This window comes from Chinchilla lanigera, unplaced genomic scaffold (genome assembly GCF_000276665.1).
Source record: "Chinchilla lanigera isolate Chin_1 unplaced genomic scaffold, ChiLan1.0 scaffold00081, whole genome shotgun sequence".
NCBI lineage: Eukaryota > Metazoa > Chordata > Mammalia > Rodentia > Chinchillidae > Chinchilla > Chinchilla lanigera.
The window spans coordinates 1,373,705-1,393,544 of NW_004955482.1; the positions used below are offsets into that span (position 1 = coordinate 1,373,705).

The 19,840-nt window shown below is 60.1% G+C and overlaps 1 protein-coding gene across 10 annotated transcripts in view; it reads left to right on the forward strand.

Moving 5' to 3' along the window:
* Positions 1-19,840, forward strand: part of Rimbp2 (RIMS binding protein 2) — a 104,731-nt gene that overhangs the window by 47,077 nt on the left and 37,814 nt on the right. For 8 of the 10 annotated variants that reach the window (XM_013503719.1, XM_013503718.1, XM_013503723.1 and 5 more), the window contains 3 exons: positions 6,490-6,594; positions 11,913-11,963; positions 19,073-19,277. In XM_013503719.1, coding sequence (XP_013359173.1) covers positions 6,493-6,594; positions 11,913-11,963; positions 19,073-19,277 — 358 coding nt within the window. In that variant the 5' untranslated portion in view covers positions 6,490-6,492. Of the gene's footprint in view, positions 1-6,489; positions 6,595-11,912; positions 11,964-13,073; positions 13,233-19,072; positions 19,278-19,840 lie in introns of those variants that run through there. The other 2 variants (XM_013503721.1, XM_013503726.1) reach the window with 2 other exon arrangements.

Consider the following 19,840-nt stretch of genomic DNA (forward strand, 5'->3'; position numbering starts at 1 on the left):
CAGGCAGCTGCAGTGGCCATGGCTTCTGTTGGTGACAGTGACTGAGGTCTGGGGTCCTCACTGCCACCAGGAAGGTGGTGCCACTCATTTACTGGATGTCATCAAGGTGACAGCAATTCACTGGGGTTGAAGTGTTGTGCGCTCTCAGGGTGCCTGCCCATTTAAATGCCCGGTGGTCACAGTCGTCTGAACTCTGTGACTTCACACCTGCCACCCTCTGCTGAGTCCTGGAGTGACAGGTGCAGAAAGGACGTGAGGTTTGGTAGAAGCAGAAGCTCGTTTTATGCTGATGTGATGAGATCGCAGCCCAACTCGCCTGTGCGTCTGACCCCTGAGCAGAAGGGTCAGTGCCAGCACCGGAGCTGATAATCAGCCGCAGGTCCTGGTTGCACACTGGCTCCCTCGTTTCCAGACATCCCTGACTGGCTTCGCGTCTTTCCCTTGCGTGCTCGGTTCAGAGGAGGTGCGTGCCTGTGTCCCGTGGCCCGCAGTGGCTCCACAGGGGTCTCCCAGGTGGTCTGCTAGGTGCGGGGCTCATATCAATTAGGGGGTACAGAGCAGAACAGAGAGCACGTCACAGCAGGGGTGGGTGCGGAAGACACGGATGCAAGGGAGGAGCTAAGAGATTCGTCTGTGGGGGCAGCAGGTGACAAGGGAGGGGGAGGAGAGGTGAGCTAGGCGTGGTCGGACGGGGACACCTTAGCCGAGGCTGCGTGGGGATGAGGACCTGGGTGGGCGAGTTTCCAGGGACCTAGAGGCGGGCGAACAGCAGACAGAACTCCGAGGCTGGGGACATGGATGTGTCCACAGTGGCCAAGGATGTGAGAGGACGACAGGTCTGGAGCAAACAGGACGTCTCTGGGGGGTAGCTGTGTCCCTGAAGTGATTGTGAAGTCGCAGCCGAAGACCTGCATGTGTGGCCTTAGTTGGAAATGGGGCCTTGGCAGGGGTGACCGGTTAAGGGAGGTCATCCTAGAGCATGGTGGCCTGTCCAGTGGCTGGTCCTCGGGAGGGGAAGAGTTGCACAGGGCAGGGCTGGTGACACAGATAGGCAGAGGCAGTGACACAGGGGACCAAGGACTAGCGGGCAGGAGGGTGGCGTGGACTGCTTCTCCCTGGGCGTCTGCAGGAGGAGCGGCCACACCTTGGTTAGAGGCTTCTGTCATGACCACAGGGGCAGCCTGAGGAGCACACCCTGTGCACAGCCCTTGGTGACGTTCCCATCTCGGTCTTGTTACATGGTCGTGTGCGGAGGAGCCGCGTGAGCTGGTGGGTTGCCTTGGACTCTGTCTGGTTCCTGGGTGGAGGGGAGGACAGGGCTGCCTCCTGACACTTGTGTCCCACGCCCAGTGCAGCACCGCAGGGAGGGCAGAGGGGGGAGGGGCAGCCCTCACCCGGCCAGCCACGTCTCTGCGGTTACCCCGTGGTGCTCATCTCCCCTTGGCTGTGGCATCACACAGCGCGGCCACTCAGCTTTTGTCTGTGCTGTGTCTGGCATCTGCCTCTGGGCGCCCAGCGGGAGCCAGGGGCTGACATGCAGAGGGCAGGGAGCTGGGCAGGAGGATGAGCGATGGCCAACGCATTTCTCCCCTTCGATTCTGATGCCCTTGGGTGGATCGAGGGAGCCCTGCCACTGCCCGACGGAGCTTGGTGCGTGGATGCGGCATGAAAGAAAATATCATGTAAAGAAGAAGTGAAAATGGGGACACGGAGGTGCCAGGAGCACAAATCTTCATTCTGTGTAGATCATTTAAACTCTCCTATGTACACTGAGACCCCTGGAGCAATTATGAGTTATTAAAAATACCCAGGGATACATAAAACACCATGCTAAAACAAAAAGAAACAGGAAGCGGAAGTGGAATAGTGGACACGGGAAGCAACAGCCAGAAAACGGCGGCCACCCTGCTGGGTCCCGCTGGTGTGGACACAAGGTGTGAGCCTGCGTCCCACCGGCTCCTGCACAGCCGTACCCAGATATTCTGTCCTTTTCTGCCACTCGGTAAACAAGGAAACCAAGGCTCAGAAGTGTGGAACTTGCCCAAGTGTGTGGCCGGCACGCCCAGGCGATGACTTCATGCAGCCTGGCCGACCCAACTCTCCTCCTGAGGCTGCTGCCCCCAGGCCCAGTGCTAGGACCCGCGGGGCACACACTGAGTGAGGGTTGGAGGCAGGCCATGTCCAACCGTGAAGTGAGGGCTACTGTCCCTGTTCCCAGGATCGGGTGGGGACAGGCAGCTCGAAGGAGGTCCGGGAGGAAGACAGCCAGGAATCAGGAACACCCAGAATTACTGTTTTGAGACAAGATCTTGCTGTGTAGTTCAGGCCGGCCTTGAGCTCACTATGTAGCCCCAGCTGGCCTCAAACTCTCAGTGATCCTCCGAACTCAGCCTCCCAAGTGGTGGGACTACAGAGACTTTTGAATGGGTGCCTTGTTACCTGAGTTTTTCTAGTTTGAGAAATCCAGACACTTCTGGCAAAATGCCTTCCAGCTCCCAGAATTCACATGACTCTCTCTCAATGCCCTGATGGATGGCTCTGACGCACGCGTGGGACAGGAAGTTGCTACCACCCAGAATAGCTTACTCCATCCCGTCTTTCATCTGAAGACATGACCCAGTCCTTGCCTGCCCTTCCCAGGCGCCCGGTGGAAGGAAGCTGTGTGCACAGAAGAGCTCACTGTCACTGCTGGGCGAGCGGGTCTCACATGCATGATATCCACAGCGGTGCCGTTGAGTCCTGTGGAGGGAGGGAGGATGTTTCGACCCCCCTCGCTCGGAGGGCTACAGCAGAGGTGCCACCGCTCAGTCCCTCCGCACAGCAGCGGCTGGGAAGCGCCCCTGACATTTGCAGGCTACTTAAGCGCTGGTGTTTGCGTTGACATCCGGCTATAAATATCACTGCTTTAAAAATAAACCTGCTGAAGGCACGGTGTGCAAACGGGCTTGGCTGTGGTGCGTGCTCCCAGTGCTTCTGAGAAGGGACTCTCTGGAGGGCTACCGAGGGTTGACTTGGCCTGGGGTGAAATGGGGGCTGTGGCACCACGCCCAGGTCCTGGGCCTGGCGCTTGAGGGGACATGAGCGTCTTGGCACTTTGGAAGTCGTGAGAGTTGCGGTGCCAGTCGCCTCCGGAGGGATGCAGGTGGCTCCCACTCACGCGCCTGCCTTGAGCGTCGTGCTCGCCTCCTTGTGTGGCAGGTGACCAAGAGGGAGGGGTCACTGCAGGCCCAGAGAAGTCTTCATGGGTAACCATGTGGAGGTCCTACCGCGGGTCTGCTCACCCCGCACCACAGTCTCAGGCAGTGGAGGCTGTGAGCACAGCCGGCGGGGAGGCGGTCCCTCCTGGGTTCAAGTCCCCCTTGGCCGTGTGCGCTGTGCTCACCCTTGGCCATGTGCACTGTGCACACCCTGGACCAGTTCCAAGGCCTCTAGGACTGGTTCCCCCATGGGAATGGGAATGAATATCTTACCGTGTTAGGGTGCTGTGACGTCACATGGCTTCCATTTGTTCAGTACTTAGCATAGCACTCCCAGCGCTTAGGAAACCTGTGTTCTTTTTTTTTTTTTTTTTTTTTTGGTTTTTCTCCGGTACCGGGAACCGAACTCACGACCTTGCACTTGCCAGGCAGGCGCTTTGCCGGTGAGCTAAATCCCCAGCCCCGAAACCTGTTTTCTTAGGGAGGCATGGGTGCTAGTCTGGGCTGGGTGGGTCCATCACGCGGGCTATCGCTTGCAGAGTAGGGAGGGTGCCAGTGTCAATGCACCAGGTGGCAGGTGCGGTGATGAACACCCGCGGCGCCCGCTGTGTCCCGTCTGGCTCCTCCAGCCCTGACGGAGCACTGCCCCTTCCCGATGCGGCTGAGATGCAGGCAGCTTGGGTTCAACTGTGTTCCACCTGTCGGCCCCGACCATTCGGCCGTGTGCCCTCACAGGACCCTTCAGTCTGACGCTGGACTCATGGCCTTGACCTTCTCACTGTGGCACCTGTGAAAAGGTCGCTTCCCTGGAACAGGAGACGTGGGCAGGGGCTGAGCTGAGGCTTTGCCTCCTGTCTCTTGGGCAGTGATGCGGCTGGCACCTGTTTTGCCCATCTGAGCCCCCTCAGCATTGCGACTTTTGGTGACCCAGCCCTGTGCCCCCCTGCCCTGTGTCCTCACCCTCGTCCGTGGGGAGTGTCCCTGTCCCTTGGGAAGCTCTTGGGGCTCTCGGGGAATCTGTTTCCCAAAACAGGGAGTTGAAAGGCTTCCTGATCTCCAGTTGTCTCGTCTTGGAGTTCTCAGGACGAAGTCCAGCGTCCGGGCCTGGCTGCGTTCAAGCTGTGTGGCCCTGAGCTAGTGGCCTGGCCTGTCTGATCCTGAGTCCCGTTGTAACATAGCTCTCGACTGATGCCGGGCGTGGACATGGCGGGGCGCCCCACCCCGGTGTGGTCTGGGTTTGAAGAACTGTATCGCCATCGTCTGTCACTGTGGTCGTGGCCGCTCCTTGTGCTGTGGGTCACTTCTCTGGTCAGCAGGCCAGGGCCTGGGGGACAATCCTAGAGCCCCTCAGAGTGCCGTCCCTGTGGGCCAGCTTGTCCCCTTGCTCCCCAGAGGACACCCAGTGCTGTGAGCTGCTGGCCTTCAGGCCCCCAGGGAGGCAGTGGGGCAGAGGGGACACTGAGGCTGTCATGAAGAGGTTCCTAGAATCTGCCAGGCCCACATGGGTGACTGGTTCCCTGCCCAGAGAGCAGCATGTGGAGGGGGAAGGGACCTGCCGGCCTCCAAACTGGAGTGCGGGGAGCTGAGGGTGTGCACCGCCTCATAGCTGGGGCTGCTGGTCCAGGGATCAACCGGCCATCCGGCACAGTACTTGGAAGAAAATGTCACCTATACTGGACATGGAGTTTTTTTCTTGCCATGGTTCCCTCGACAATGCGATAGGACAGCTGTCTACGTACTGTGCGCTGTACTGAGTCTGTGTTGTAGGAGATGGTGTAAAGTATGTGGGGGTGTCGGGGGTCAGATGCAGCCACCATTTGACAGCGGGACCCGAGACTTCGGTGTCTGGATACTGAGGGTGTCGGACTTTCCATCCACCCTGCTCAGACAGAGGGTAGAACTGCGTGAGCTGGTTAGAGTAATTGATGGGGACGCCCGTGTTTTGTGGGCTTCAGCTCATGTGTTAGGGAGTTCTGTTTTCCCAGAATCCCGGGTTCCTGTGAGAGTTTCCATAGCAACAGCAAAACCACCACTTGTCTGCCTCCGAGCAGTGGGGTGACTATAGCTCAGAGTTCTTGGGAGATAGCAGAGGGGACGCGGAGGTCACAGCACCTCACAACCAGCCCAGGACAGATGCTGCTTTAGAAGCGAAGAAAGAGCGCACTGCAAGCCCCTTGCTACACAGAACTCGAGACTGGGGGGCTCCCATACAGTACCGTCCCGTCCCGTCCGGGAGCAGTGGCTCAGCTGCAAGACCTCCCTGGGGAGAGGAGTGTCGGGGTGGAGGTAGGGAGATGGTGGGACAGTGACAAGAGGAGCAGCGTGCGCCTCTGTGCCTCCCCGAAGGCTCCAGGCCCTGCCCACGTCCTCTGCATGGCAGGGACCTCCCTGCCTCTGCCCACTCAGCGTCTGCCTCGGGGACTATGCCATTGCCTCGTGACTGGGGCTGCACCGCTTTAAGACTCCAAAATGCACTCAGTACAAACAGTGAAAGACTAGAAGTCAGTGAAATTGTGAAATAACAGGTGAATAAGAAGGAATCAGCAACCGGTTCAAGCTGGGGCCAAGGTCCCCTCTGTCACAACGTGAGATCGGTTAGGAAGGGTGGAGGCCACAGGGACTCTCCTTCCCTTGGTTCCCAGGTGCTCGGAGTGGGGGGATCTTCCTATTTTTGAAGGACTTAGGATTTTTAGGTAAAAGATCCAATTTTAAAATGTTGATGTCAAAATCACCTTTTACATACATCGTAATCTAAAAAATGAAGGCAGTGGACATGGAATTGGACCCACACTGCCCAGGTGACCCTCGCCACGCCGCATCCTGAGACGCAGAGTGCACGTCCCCTCTCACCACGGCGTCCTGTCCCGAGGCTGTCCCCACACGGATGCTGGTGTGGGTGTGGTCACTGTGGCAGTGCAGAGGTGGTCAGCTGCACAGGGGGCTGAGGCAAGGACAGCGGGTGCAGCGAGGGTGATGGCCTGGACTCTTATTTGCAAACTTCCTGGGCAGACTGAAGAAACAGACCTTTGGCCCAGCGAGAGGAGCCCCCCATCTCTGCGGGGGTCTGAGTTGTGCTCTCACTCAGCGCCAAGGATATAAAAAGCGGAGCAGGGGCGGGAGCCTGGCTGGGCCCGGGTTCCCCATCCCTCGCCGCCTGTGGAAAAGCCCGGGTGCAGAGAGGAGGCGGCTTCTCTGTTCACGGCTGCTCCTGGGTGCAGCAGCTGGGGTACTGGGGTGGCGAGTGTGGGGCGGCAGCGCTTGGCAGGAGCGCTCAAGACCCCTTATCCCCCAGCATATGCGTGAGGCTGCGGAGCGGAGGCAGCAGTTGGAGTTGGAGCATGAGCAGGCCCTGGCCGTTCTCAACGCCAAGCAGCAGGAGATTGAGCTACTGCAGAAGGTGAGCCGGGCCCTAGGGGGCTGGGGATCCTGGGGGTGCCGTGGGGTGCCCTTTGCCCTGCAGGCTCAGAGCCCTCCTCCCCTCCCGGGTGCTCTCCTCCTCCTGTGGGTGAGTGCTGGCCTTTTCTGCCCTCTGTGTGCTGGTGTCGCTGGGGAGGCCGCAGGACAGAGCCTGCTCTGACTGTGGCTGGCCAGGCCAAGGAAGTCACTGCACCAAGGATCACCCTGAAGAGGCACAGAGAGGCCGCCCCTGCCAACCTCCAGGAAGGTGCCCTGTGGGAAAGGCAGGCCCAGGTCCAAACGAGGGGCTAGGCTGGGTTTTGCAGTGTGTGTGGGGTAATGTGAGTGCTGCCGTGGGCGTGGCTGGGCTGCAGAGGTCTTTCTCAGAGGACCCTGTTGCTGGTTCTACTGTCTGCAGGGCAGTGTCGATAGCACGATCCTATCAGCAAGGGGAAGGTCGAGGAGAGAGAGAAGGGAGGTGGGAGGGGGCAGCTGAATGGCCGTGAGGGTCCCCTGGCTGCGGGACAGAGGCCCAGGAAGTCCCCTCCCCAGGCCTGCGGTCACAGGTGGGAGGATCTGTCCGTCCCCACTGTCAGCAGCATGCTCATCTGCTTCTCTCCCAGTGTCCTCTTGTCACCACCCTCCTCCTCAGGGTAGCTGGCACTGCAGCCGGCGAGTGCCCGTCGGGGCGGAGGGATGAGCACTGGCCGGGCCCGGCCTCCCTGTGACCAGAGCTGGGCCACTGTGCTGATGGCGGGTGTATGTACTGGCATCTTGCACGGCGACTCGGTGCCCTCAGGGGCCTCACCCCTCCCGTGGCCTGTCCCAGACTTCGGTTTTACAGCAGGGATGTACTGTCGCTGGTGTGGGCTGGCGGGGATGGACTGTCCCGCCAGGGTTATGGGAGCTGGCGCTCAGGTGAGGCTTGCCTGTGGCCTTTCCCTTCTCAGCAGATCTCAGATAGGGGCGGGTTTCATTAAGCCAGGGTGGGCGCCAGGACCCTGACGCACTCTGCCCAGCCGGGCGCCTGGCGCGGAGAAGCAATATCCTCCGGCCTTATCTGGTGGGAGCGCTGCAGGCCGCTTGGAGATGTCACCTTTTTCTCCCGCCCGAGGGCTGCGTCCAGCCGTCTGAGACAGATAAGAAGCTGCGGAAATTCAAATATTCTCCAACAAGGGAGCAGGATATTGCTTCCCAACAGACAGTTCTCCGGAGAGCTGGGCGAGAAGGGACGCTGTGGCCAGACTGTTATCTCCGTGCCCACTCTCCCAGCAGCGGCGTCCTGTTTTGGACATGAGAACGCGTCCTCCAGGGGACTGAGGAGGTTTGACATGGTGGATGGGGGCTGCCGACATCTTTGAAGAAGGCTTCAGAGGGAGACTGAGCACTGTGTGCCGTGAGGCTGAGTCCTCCCTGGACCCTCACTTGGGGATGCCCTGCACAGGGCCCGGGCCGCACCTGCCCTCCAGAGCACTTTTCCCCGGCCACCGGCTCAGCCCGCCCCTCCGACCACACAGGGAGCCGGGGCTGGGCCCTCCAGAGGGAGTGGGAGTGAATGAGGGCGAAGGATTAAAGAAGCCCCTGTGGGGTCCAGGACAGAGAGGAATAGCTTGGGGACGAGGAGCAGACTTGCTTTGCACTGGGGAACAACAGTAGCTGGGGTCCTGGGTGCGGGAGCTCAGTGCGTCTGGTAGAGGATGACGGCCACGCGGCCGGTGCAGGGCTGGAGCTAGGACCACAGTGCAGAGCTGGAGCCTGACCCACAGATTAGGAAGTCCCCATAATAGGCCAGTGACCAGCCCAAGACTGATCTCTGTCCCCCACCGTGATTCAGAGGCAGCCCTAGTGTGGAGCTGGCCCGGGAGAGCTGCCCCTTCTCCCTGATGCAGCCCTGCTCTGTCTTGGACCCACCCCATCACCCTGGAGAGCTGGCTCGCCTGAGTGACCTCCTGCCTTCTTAGTGCACCGCCGTCCCCCATGCTCTACACATGACCCGTTTACCTCCTCCCTTCAGAAGGACCAGTCCCCTGGGCCCCTTCCCCTCCCAGGGCCCAGAGATCCCCGGAGCCCTGGCCGGGGCCCTGGCCCTCCTAGGGAGGCTGGGCACGGAGTTGGTCTTTCCTCCATGCCATGGCTGCCCAGCACTGGGGAAGAAGGACGTGGGGTGCCAGAGTGGCTTTGCCCTGCCATGGGGGGCCATGGGGTTCACCTCACGTCTGCAGGGGCCACCCTGGCACCTAATGTCGGGTGCCGTGGCACCTCGATGCACCCTGCCACCCATAAGGACCGAGAAGTGCAGAGGGTGTTGCGCAGGAGCCGTTTCTCACCTTGAAGAGCAAACAGGAAGGAGGGGTGCCAGGGGTGCAGCAGCAGGGAGACTCGTGGGGCCACAGGGGTCCCGGCAGTGGCACCCCAAGTCCTGCTGCTCCCTCGCACATCCGGGAAGCTCCTGCATGCGCTCACCTCCCAGGCCCCACCGAATGGTGCCTCCTTGTCCCCACCCTGCCTGGCCACACCGTGGCCCTGGCTCCTCTCTGTCCCCGCCTGTCCACCTCCTGGGGTCTTTGCTGGGAACCTTGGACCCCAGGTCTCTGCAGAGGTGACGTATTGTCACGAAGTCACCTTGACGAGATGCCACTTCCCCTGGGCACAGGGGACTCGCCAGCCATTGTTGCCACGTGTGTGTCCCCTGCCTTTGGGACAGCTGAGGAGCAGCTGCCTCCCAGGGCAGCGAGGAGGGCGATGGAGGGCTGGCGGGGTGCTTTAGCCACAGCATGTGGTCCAAATGCCATGAGAGACCTGACGCCCGATGCTCCCTGCTGCCTGGAGGCCTGTTGAGTGAATGTGCCCACCATTGCCCAGCAGCTGGGGCGTGGGCCTGACACTCTCTCCTGGGCTAAGTATGGGCTCCAGGTCCCTGTGGCCTGTCCCTTCCCCAGGGCCGTGTGGTCATGGGGTCCCTTCCTGCCTTCGAGCTGCCCACTGTGTCTCAAGGCTCTTACTGCAGTGGGGGTGCTAAGAGGAGCTGCGCCCTGAGGCCTGACCCATGCCTGGCTGCCATTCTATGCCTTTTCTGTAGGACCTGCAGGGTAGGGTGGGCACTCAAGGACCCTCTGCTTACCCTCATCCTCTCTGCAGTGCCCCTCTGTCCCCCAGGGTGGCAGTGTGACCCCAGCTTCCCACCTGCCCAGCTCCAGGTCAGGGCCTGGCTGAGACCCTGGCAGCCTGCAGTTCTGAGGGTGCTGCCAACGCTGTGGGAGCTGTTACACAGCACAGGAGTGGCCCTCACTCGCGCTGCCGTGACCCACATCCCTCATTCCAGCCCAGGGGACAGTTGCCGCCCTCCATGCCTCCTGGCCTGCCGAGGACCCTTGCTCCATGCTGCCTGCCCACCCTGACCTTGGACCCTTTGGCGACACGCCCCTTCTTTGGCATCGGGAGGGCCTGGCACCTGAGTTGATGGCTCCCTCACAGCTCTACAGCCCCTGGGTACACAAAGGAAGGGCGTGCGTCACCCCCACCTGCAGGCAGCACTCGCCCTGAAATGAGCCTCACTGGGGCTGGGGCTGGGGCTGGGGCTGGGGCTGCAATTTCGATTTCACAGGAACGCGGTGCTGCCTTTGGAACTGTTAAATTTAACGATCTATTCTAACGCCCAAGCGGCCTGTTGCAACTCGCCCACGACCAGGAACTCCAGTCCTCGCCAGGAGCCGGAAGCTCGCTGCCGGTGCCAGCTTGGCAGAGCCCTCCCAGCCTGTGCACAGTTTTAACTCTGCCCCTTGAAAACTGATTCAACGGCTCAGCAGCAGCGTCGGTTATTTATATCATCTCTGCGTGCTCTCGGCTGCTTTGTTGTCTTTCTTCTTTCTAGTTTGTTATTTATTGTTGTGCTCGCTGCTTTTGTTCAGAGAGGAACAATTTTAAGCCCTTGATGCTTGGGCTACGCTCAGAATGCCGTAACACGCACGGGGCTCAGCTCCCCACCCTGTGGGAGCGCGGATGCAGTGCCGGGGCGAGGTCCCTGGGGCGCAGGCTGCTTCTCGGCAGGCTGGTTCTCGTGCCTGGAGCCAACAGCTCCCTCTTCCAGCCCACAGGCAGTCTTGCGGTGTGAAGTCGAAGCTGCTAAGATAATGCTCACTTCTCATCTGTAATGCGAGCGGCCCCGCTCTCCTCATCCCTGGAACCTGGACTCCAGACCGAAGTCACAGCGCAGTGCGCGTCTTTATCTGTACTCAGTGCGTGAGGAGACAGCTGCACCCACGTGGGTGGGAGCAGTCCTGTCACACGTCAGCGTGTCGGCTTGGGGCTGCCACCCCCTCTGTTGGGGTGCCTGGTGTGATGCTCCTGTCCTTTATGTCCAGGGTGGTGCCTGAGGCCCCCCGAGGGTCACTCTGTCTGACTTTAAAACCGTGGATGGTGATGTTCATTAGGACGCTTCCTTACAAGCGACAAAAAACCCCCAAAGGAAATTCTGTTGGCACACGTAACCGAAGATGCTGTTTCAGAGATGGCTGCACCCAGGGCCCGTGCCAGCTGGCTTCACACTCTGCTGAAGCCCAATGCCAGCCGAAGCCGTTTCTCTCCGCCCTCCCGGGGATGGCTGCTCTCTTGAGGAAGATGCCTCTGTCCCAGCTCAGCCCCTCCTGGTGACGCGTGGCTGCCACCACTCCAGCCTCTCCTCTCAGGCTGGGCCTGAAGGGAAGAGGACCTCCCTCTGCCACTCTTTTCAGGCAAAGGCTGGCTGCTGGAATTAAAGCCGATGCTGCAAGTCCTGGTCTGGGGTCCAGAGGACAGGGAGTCACAATGTCGCATTTTTGTTTTGCATGAGTTACATTGCCCAGGCCACAGAAGAAACTTGTAAGATTTCTCCTCTGTGCAGCAGATGGTTCTACCTCAAGGCCATGGTCCAGGGCTGCCCTGCCTACTGGCTGGAGGTGCAAAGCGCCTGGCCTGGGCCTCTGGGGTACCTGGGGCTCCTCGGGGTTGAGTTGAGGGCGTCTTGTTTCCCCGCAGTGAGGACGCAGAGGCTTTGGCAGAATCTGCCCGCTGTTCTGGGTTCAGCCACCGTCCGTCCATGGGGACGGTGGGGACTGTGCGGACCGTTCTTGGGAGCAGGGCCAGGAGCACTGCCCAGCCAAGGCCAAGTCCCTGCTCTTCTGTCCCCCAAGGGCCATGCCCGCCTAAGTCTCCTCCTGTCCCCCTCTGCCCCGCATGTAGACCTTGGGATGCAGGCGAGTGGGAGGTGGAACCACGGCCCCACGAGACACCCAACCCGTTGTTGTCTCGCTGACACTGCTCTTCTGTCTCCGTCACCCACAGGCTCAGGTTGAAGCCAAGAAGGAGCACGAAGGGGCTGTGCAGCTGCTAGAGGTGAGCGGAGCCCCTCCTCCCCGTGGGGGATGGGCGGGTGGTGGGTGTGGGGCCGGGGGACCAGGACTGGGGCTCAGGGCGCTTGCTCTCAAGGAGCCTGGGCCAGTCTCCATCTTTGCCAGAGAGGAAACTGAGGCACGGGGGTGACATGATGTTCCCCTGGCCACACAGCCGGTCAGTGCTGTGTCTGGCGAGCTCTCAGTTCTCACTGGCTCAGGGGTGTCCTGTCCTGTGGGTGTCTTTTCTGGCGGATTGCTGGGGACACATGGTCAAGGTGTGCAGGATCAGAGAAGGGAGGGCCTAGGGACCTGGTGGCAATGCCACCCTGCTTGTCTGGGGGCCGTCCCCACGGGAGTGGCCCTCAATGCCCTGGGCCATCCTTGTGGCCCCAGGGGTGGGGCTTGGAAGGCAGGCGGCCACCTTTTCCTCCCTGCTAGTGTGGCACTTGGGAGTGGCCACTGCTGCTCCTGGCTCTCTGACCCCCATCAGCCTCCCTTAGGACTGTGAGCAGACAGAGTGGCAGACCTTTTAGGGTCACCCCCAAGGCTTTGCCCCTCACCCTGTATGCACATAGGCACATGTTCCACCTGCCCAAGACAAGGATGAAAGTGACCCTTGAGGGTGGAGGTCATGCAGGAGTGACCCCTGAGGACAGAGGTCAGAAGGAAGTGACCCCTGCGGACAGAAGGCAGAGGTCAGGAAAAAGTTACCCCTTTGGATGGAGCCCAGTGTGTTGCCAGGGACGCCCCTCCCGGCCTCCTGCATTCTGGGAGGCTCAGCTCTCTGGATAAGGAACCGGGCTGTCCTCTGTTGGATGGCCTGTCCTCTCCATCCCTGCTGTGCACCCCAACGAGACCTTTCCAGATCTGATCTTCCCTCAGAAGTGGGCCCGTCATTGTCGTCCTGTACTGAGATCGGTTTCCAGAAAGCGTCTGCCAACTCGTGGGCACCTGGGGCTGCTCTGGGCAGCAGGCAGAGCTTGCCTGGTCTGGGAAGGGGCTCAGCTCCCCTGCCCAAACTCTATTCTCTCCTGGCTGGGAATGGGTCCCTTTCCTTCAGTTGCCCCGGAGCCCCCAACGTGGTGGCCTCGGTCCTTTCTATGGCCTCTAGTGGCCGCCATGGCCTGTCCCTGAGCTGTTGGTGGACGTCTGAGCCACAGTCTTGGTGCGACACTGAGAAGGCCGCGTGGTGCCTGTGCCATCTGCTCACCACCTCTTCCTGTGCTTGTGCCCTGCTTGGCCCACCCAGAGCGCCCTGGACAGCATGCAGGTACTGCAAGTGCCCAGTGCCCATGTGCCTGGTTGTGTTCTCCCATGTGGCAGCCCTGAACCCTGGGCCAGCTCTACTCCCCACCCCAGGCTCCTCGAGTTCTGACCTTGGCAGCTTTCTGATGTGGGGGATCCAGGGTCAGCGCCCGGGGAGCCCAGGGCCAGCATTTCCGTACTGAGCGCTCTCTGGAGCACAGAGCCAGCCCAGCGCACATGGTTTCCCATTCTCTGCCTGCACTGTCCCCGCCAGGCCGGTCCTGTGAATCTGAATGACCACAGGGAGGAGAAAGCACCTCCCCTAGTGGTACTCGGTGGCCCAGAACGAGGTCACTGTTGTCAGAATTCACAGGGACCCCTGAGCACCCGCCTTCCTGCCCCTGCTGCTGGCCCACAAAAAGCTCCTTCCACGGGCAGAGGGGACCCAGATCCTCTAGGTGTCAGTGTCTAGCATCTTAGGCTGGGGACTCACTGAGTGTCCCTGAGGCAGGGCTGATGTCCTGATGGTGAACTCAGAGGAGGACACAGTCCTACAGGGCTGGGGCCTCAGGGTGGGGACTGATGGCCCAGGCAGCTGGCCTGGGACCCCGGGAAGAAGGAATATGGGTGGAATGACTCTGTGACACTCAGAACTTAGGACCTGAAGCCCACCCCCACCCCAAACCCAGAAGTGCTGATCCAGAGATGTGAACTGGAGATGAACGTCCCAGAAGTGCTGATCCAGAGATGTGAACTGGAGATGAACGTCCCTGTCCTTGAGACCATGGCATATGCCAGTGTCACCAGGGAGGCCAGGCTGTTTTGGAGCCAGAGAGAAGTGATGCAGGGTTGCCTTGTGCTGTGACTGTCCAGGGCGAGGTCCACTCCATCCTCTCCCGAGGGAGGGGTCGGCATGCCAGGTGGTGGGGACTCCAGTCCTGGACCCCGCCGGTGTGGGGCTCAGCAGGGTAGTGAGTCTTGGGAGTTAACCAAGCTGCCCAACAGGGAGCCCCAGTGTAGGCAGAAGCCCAGGAGCAGGGAGATCCGAACCCAGGACAGGTGATGGAAGCGGCATCTCGGAGCTTGAAGGTATTCTTGTTCCTCTCGAGGGGACCTGGAGGCATGCCCGGGCAGATGACTCCTCGTGGCATCTCAGGAAGGCCGAGGAGGGAGGAGGCCGAAGTACCTTGTCCCTCAGCAGTCGACATGAGCCTGGCCCAGACCCTGCCCACCCTGCAGTGAAGTGGTCAGGCCCCCGCAAAGCCCTGGCAGCAGGTGGCTGCGGTCAGATTCAATCTTAAGTCATACACAAGGTTGTTCTCCTGCTGCTGCTCGCCTCACCTTCAGATGGTCCAGGCACCAAGACACCGAGGCACCAGCCTGCGGACCCCAGCTGGACTCCAGGGCACTGAGGAGGGTCCCCGTGGGGAGCTATGCTCAGGGATCATGGTGCCTGTGATGGTTTCAATCAGCACTCAGGCTCTGGCCTCCAGGGTGGCATCTCCCACTCAAGCTAGGCACTACCCCACCCCTGCCAGGAGCATCTGGCACCTTAGTGGCGGGCCCTCCAGGCCCCCATGGGTATGTGTACCACCTCTGCCACCACCACTGCCGCCCTTGGAGCAGATGTCGTCACCAGCCATCTCGCTTTTCATACCCTGTGCCTGCCTTGGAGCCTCTGGGTGAAGCCCAGAAGCTGTAGGGAAGGCATGGGCAGTGGGAGCTTGTGGTTAGCACTCTGCGTTGCTCTGTGCTTATGAATACCATACCCACGATTCTGCTCTGTGTCCTGAATACAGAGCATGTGCACTGGCTGATGCCACATGTGCCTGCCATGGCCAGTACACCCTCACCTCTGGGGGACCGGCCCTGCCCCACCTGCAGGTACCTGCTCCCCAGGCCATGGACACACACAGGTGACTGTGCTGCTTGCCTACTTACCACCAACCGGGACTCAAAGTAAGAACTGCTATGCAAAGATACCTGCCATGGTCAGGGTGAGGCTGCGCTGCCTCCAGCTCCTGGAAGGAAGCAAGCATTATGCTAGTGACCCATGGGCAGTTGGGTCAGCGCCGTGGTCCAGGCACATGCAGACCCATGAACCTCAGTGCAGGTGTGGCTATTTTATCTTCACTGAATGCCTGCTGTCCCGGAAGGTGCTAAGTAGCCCTGCTGGCTTACCTGGAAGCAGCTAGAGCCCTTGAGCAGTGCCAACACCCTGGGCCACTGGTGGTAGAAGTGGATGTTTGCTTCCCTGGCTGTGCGTCTCCACCCCAAAGGGTGATGAATGACAGACCCCTGGGTCCCAGGACATGGGGAAGGCCATCCAGTGTGTGGGGGACCCAGGCAGGGCCATATAGCCCAACTGCTGATGTGGGGATAAAACCTGCGCCTTGGGAGGGGCCTGGCTGTCTCTAGACACACCAGGCTGAGCAGAAGCCCTGGCGAGTGTTGGAAAGGGGAGATTTTCCATGGAAACTAACACCTCCCTGCCTCTCTGGAGACCTGAGCACACCAAGGAGGGTGGCAAAGGCCTGCCCTTCCCCATCCAGGACCTCGGCTCCCTGCAGGACCCACTAACTGGCCTGTCCTTCCCAAAGTCATCTCATGCCCTCAGCAAGATGAACTGTCCTTCTGCGGTTTGGGCAGCAGTGGCAGTCCTGCGGGTACACAGCACACACCCAGATGATTCTGCCACCCCACCCATCCTCAGATTATTCACCTGTTTCCTGGCCTCGCCCACTGCTTAGGACTGTCTGGTTGTAGCCTCTGGCACAAAGGCTTGCGCTGTGGGGGCCATGGCCCATGGCTGTGTCTTAGTTACTTTTCTCATTGCTGGAACAAAATACCTGAAACAGGTTAAAGGAGGAAAGGTTTATTTTGGCTCACAGTTTGTAGAGGTTTCAGTTCATAGTGAGCCAGCTTCAAGGCAAGGCAGCATGGGGGGCTGGGGATTTAGCTCAGCAGCGCAGCACCTGCCTAGCAAGTGAAAGGTCGTGAGTTCGATTCCTGGTACCGGGGGGTGGGGTGGGGAAAAAGTCAAGGCAGCATGGCAGAGAGGACTAGCAAAGGAAAAACAGTCCATGGCAGGGCAGGCAGGAGGCCGCTAGCAGCAGCAGCAATGGCGGCGGCAGCAGCAGCAAGCCTGCCTTTCCCTTTTATCCCATGCGGGCTGCAAGCCTTTTGGGTGGTGCTGCTAATGCCCAGGGTGGGACTTCCCATTATCTACACCCACAGCTATGCTAATTCCAATCCATGGACTGATTTAGTACCACACACCCTTAATCCCAGCACCACACACCCTAGATCCAGCCAGTGCTGAAGAGCCCACATACGAGTGTGCGTGAGGCTTTGAGGGGACATTTAGACACAAGCTGTAACAGGCTGGCTCCCTAGTTCCCTGTGTCCTTGAGGCTGGGTGTCCCTTTGAGCAGCTCCCTCTGTGCCAGAGTCAGCCGAGTTTCCTGCCTCTCCGAGAGAAGCTGTCCATGGCTCCCATGAGCAGGCTTTCCTGGGCGGCTCCAATGGCTCCTCTGCCACCCGCTGCCTGGGCTGCTGTGTTGAAGGCTCAGTTCTAGCTCACGGCTGTCCATGCTAGCTGTCTGCGCTGCACTGACTTGGCTGTGGCAGGTTTGCTCACGCTCATCCACTCTGGCCCCTGAACACGCATGGGCTGCCTTCTCTGGGCCTCAGAGGACCAGGCTGGGCAGAGAGACCATGCAGCCTGCACCCAGGCCCTTCCTTGGGTGCCAGCCCCTGCCGGCCACTCACTAGGCTCATGGTTTCCTCTGTACCCATACAGCACCATGCCATCGTCTTGTAGTTTAAAATTCACTTGACTTTTCAATCCTTTTATTTTTGAAATGACTTTAGACTCACAAGGAGCCCCAAAACTGTCCTGTGGACCCTGCCACGCACCCCCAAGAATGGGTCTCCAGGACTGTGGGGCAGTGTTTTGCCCAGGGGTCACAGGCCACGTTTGGAGCTCAGTTCTGTGGGACCTGGCTACGTAAGTGGGTTCATGGGAGCCCACCACGGCCAGTGGACAGAGGGTTCACTTCCCAGTGGCACCTCGTGTGGTCACCCCTCCCCAGCAAAGCCCCACAGCCGCTGCTGTGCCCTCTGGGGCTGCAGCCTTGTCAGTGCAGCAGTGTTAGACGAGCACCCTGTTCGCTCAATAGTTGCCGCCTCCACAGGCGCCCAGAGCAGAAGTGGGTTGTTGGGGACAATTCCTGCATACACCCGGCCTGCAGGACGTTCAGGTCTGTCTGCTGCCCCCCCACCCGGGTCCCACCTCCCTGCAGTGCCTGTAGCCCCGTGGATAAGAAGGAAGTCCAGGGCACATCCTGTCCTCCTGCCCACACCGTTGCGGCCCCTTCTCCGCACTGGGACTCTCTGCTCTGGCACTGTCTCGAGGGCTAAGCTGGCCCCGAGCCCTGGCTCTGAGGTACCTGGCATCACCCCTGTGCCCCGAGCCTCCAGGTCTCATCTACACCTTCTTGTGGAGAGCACTTGCCTGGCCAAACCCATTCAACTTTTAAACAAGAACCTGGTAAGTTTTAAAATAAATCGAAGACATTAATTATAGGCTTGGGACCTGCCAGGTTTATTTTTAGAAGTCTATGATCTCAACATAAGTAGGGATTCAGTCTGGACGAAGGAACTGAGATGCTTGGTGCCTGTGGGAATGGGAAGGAGGGGGAGAAGGGCCGAGGCCCTGGATGGGGCTGAGTCCCCATTTGCCTGGGTGTGTGGGCCCCTCGGCCCCCATTCCGCATCCACTTTTGTGAGCATTAAACATCGATTGAGCAGCACCACTGGCATGGTGTCAACACCTGTGCCCGGCTCTGGGAATACCACGGGAAGCCGGAAGAGGAAAACCTGGCCTCTTGGCCCTGCCGCCCGCAGGAAGCCAGACCACATGAGGGACCAAGGACAGCCTGAGAGCAGCTGCTCTGGCCAGCCAAGCATGGGCACAGCAAGGGGCGGACTTGCCTCAGACGTGACAAGCCGCCCTGTGAGGCACAGGGACTGCAGGACAGCCTTCCAACCTCTTCACTGATTCAGCAGTTTCCAGGCACTGACCGCATACCTGACTGCACAATGTTGTAGATGTATCCACAAACCAGCAAGCAGAGGCAGGCGTGGGCCTGTGGTCCACCTGCAGACAGACAGGACGTGGTCAGGGAGCTGATATAAGGAGGTGCGGAAGCAGGGAGGGCAGGTGCAGAGGTGGAGAGGAACCCCAGTAGCCCCATCCTTGTGGCTCCTTTTGGGACTAGGGCAGGGATGGGAGAGGACAGCTTAGCAGAAGCCAGCAGAGGTCGGAGAGATTTATTCATGGTGGGCCACTGTCCAGCCATGCCTGCCCTGCCTGCGGAGGAAGCTCGCTGAGTGGCCCTTGTCCTGTGTGTGTCTTTTCCCTGGGGCTCCCGGGATGTCTGTAATGTTGCTAACCCTGCCCAGCAGGTAGAAACCACCTGGCACTGCTGGGAGCAGGTGTGGTTTCCGTGGCCCTGGGGTGGGCACCCCAAGGGGAGGTGTTGCTTGGGTGGGTTAGCAACTGGGCTGTCCCCGAGCCGGAGCCAGCCTGGCCTCGCATTCCAGACCCCAACATCTGCAGGGCGCCAGCCACCAAGTGCCTGCTGCACACTCAGCCTAGCAGACCTGCCGTTGGCTGTGAGCTGAGCATCAGCAGGGTTTCCCGGCACTTGTGGCTTGGCACAGTGGCGAGCAGCCAGGCTGCCAGGGGAGCTGGTGGTGGAGGCAGCACCTGCCACACGTGGGCACATTGCCTGGGCACACACACACACACACATCCCCTCCACCTCGCGCTGCCTGCTGATCTGTCCACCCTTCGTGCAGTGCAGGGTCCGAGAGCTGGAGGAGAAATGCCGGACCCAGAGTGAGCAGTTCCACCTGCTGTCAAGGGACCTGGAGAAGTTCCGGCAGCACGCTGGGAAGATCGACCTGCTGGGCAGTGGCAAGGTGGCCTCACCAGACATCCCTGGGGTCCCTGGCAAGGCTTTCCCGCGGTTCATGAACGGACTTGCCACCTCTGTCGGCAAGGGTGAGTGCCTGTCACCCTGCCCTGCCCTGGTGGACTTGCACAAGGAAGGCTGTGTGACCATAGCTGGTAGGTGCTGTGAGGACCTGCACAGCAGGACCCAGCACAGGACGCTGATGTCCATGCTTGTGTGGGAACCCAAGCACCTTGCTGGGTCCACAGTGCAAGGTGGTCAGCGCTAGTCTTAGGCTCATATCTCATAAAGGGAAGCCGAAGCTCTCGGGGTCCACACAGCACACACAGAGAGCTGGGGTGCCTAAGGGCCTGGCTGGGGTCTAAGTGGTACACACCATGTGGCTTCACTGTCCTGGTCCTTGGCATTGCATGGAGCTCATGCCTCTGCCTGAGCCCCCTCCTTCCATCCCAGTGGTGACCTTTGTCCCTACCCTGTCTTGGTTTAGGACGCCGAGCAGGAGCTGCAGGCGTGGCCGCACCCTGCACATGTGTTGCAGATCTGGCTGAGGTCCTGGGCATCTTTGAATCGGACCTCATGGACTGGCCACATGCTCCTGGCAGAATGCCAGCCAGGACACCAGAAGGGACATGGGCCACAGGCCTCTGCTCCA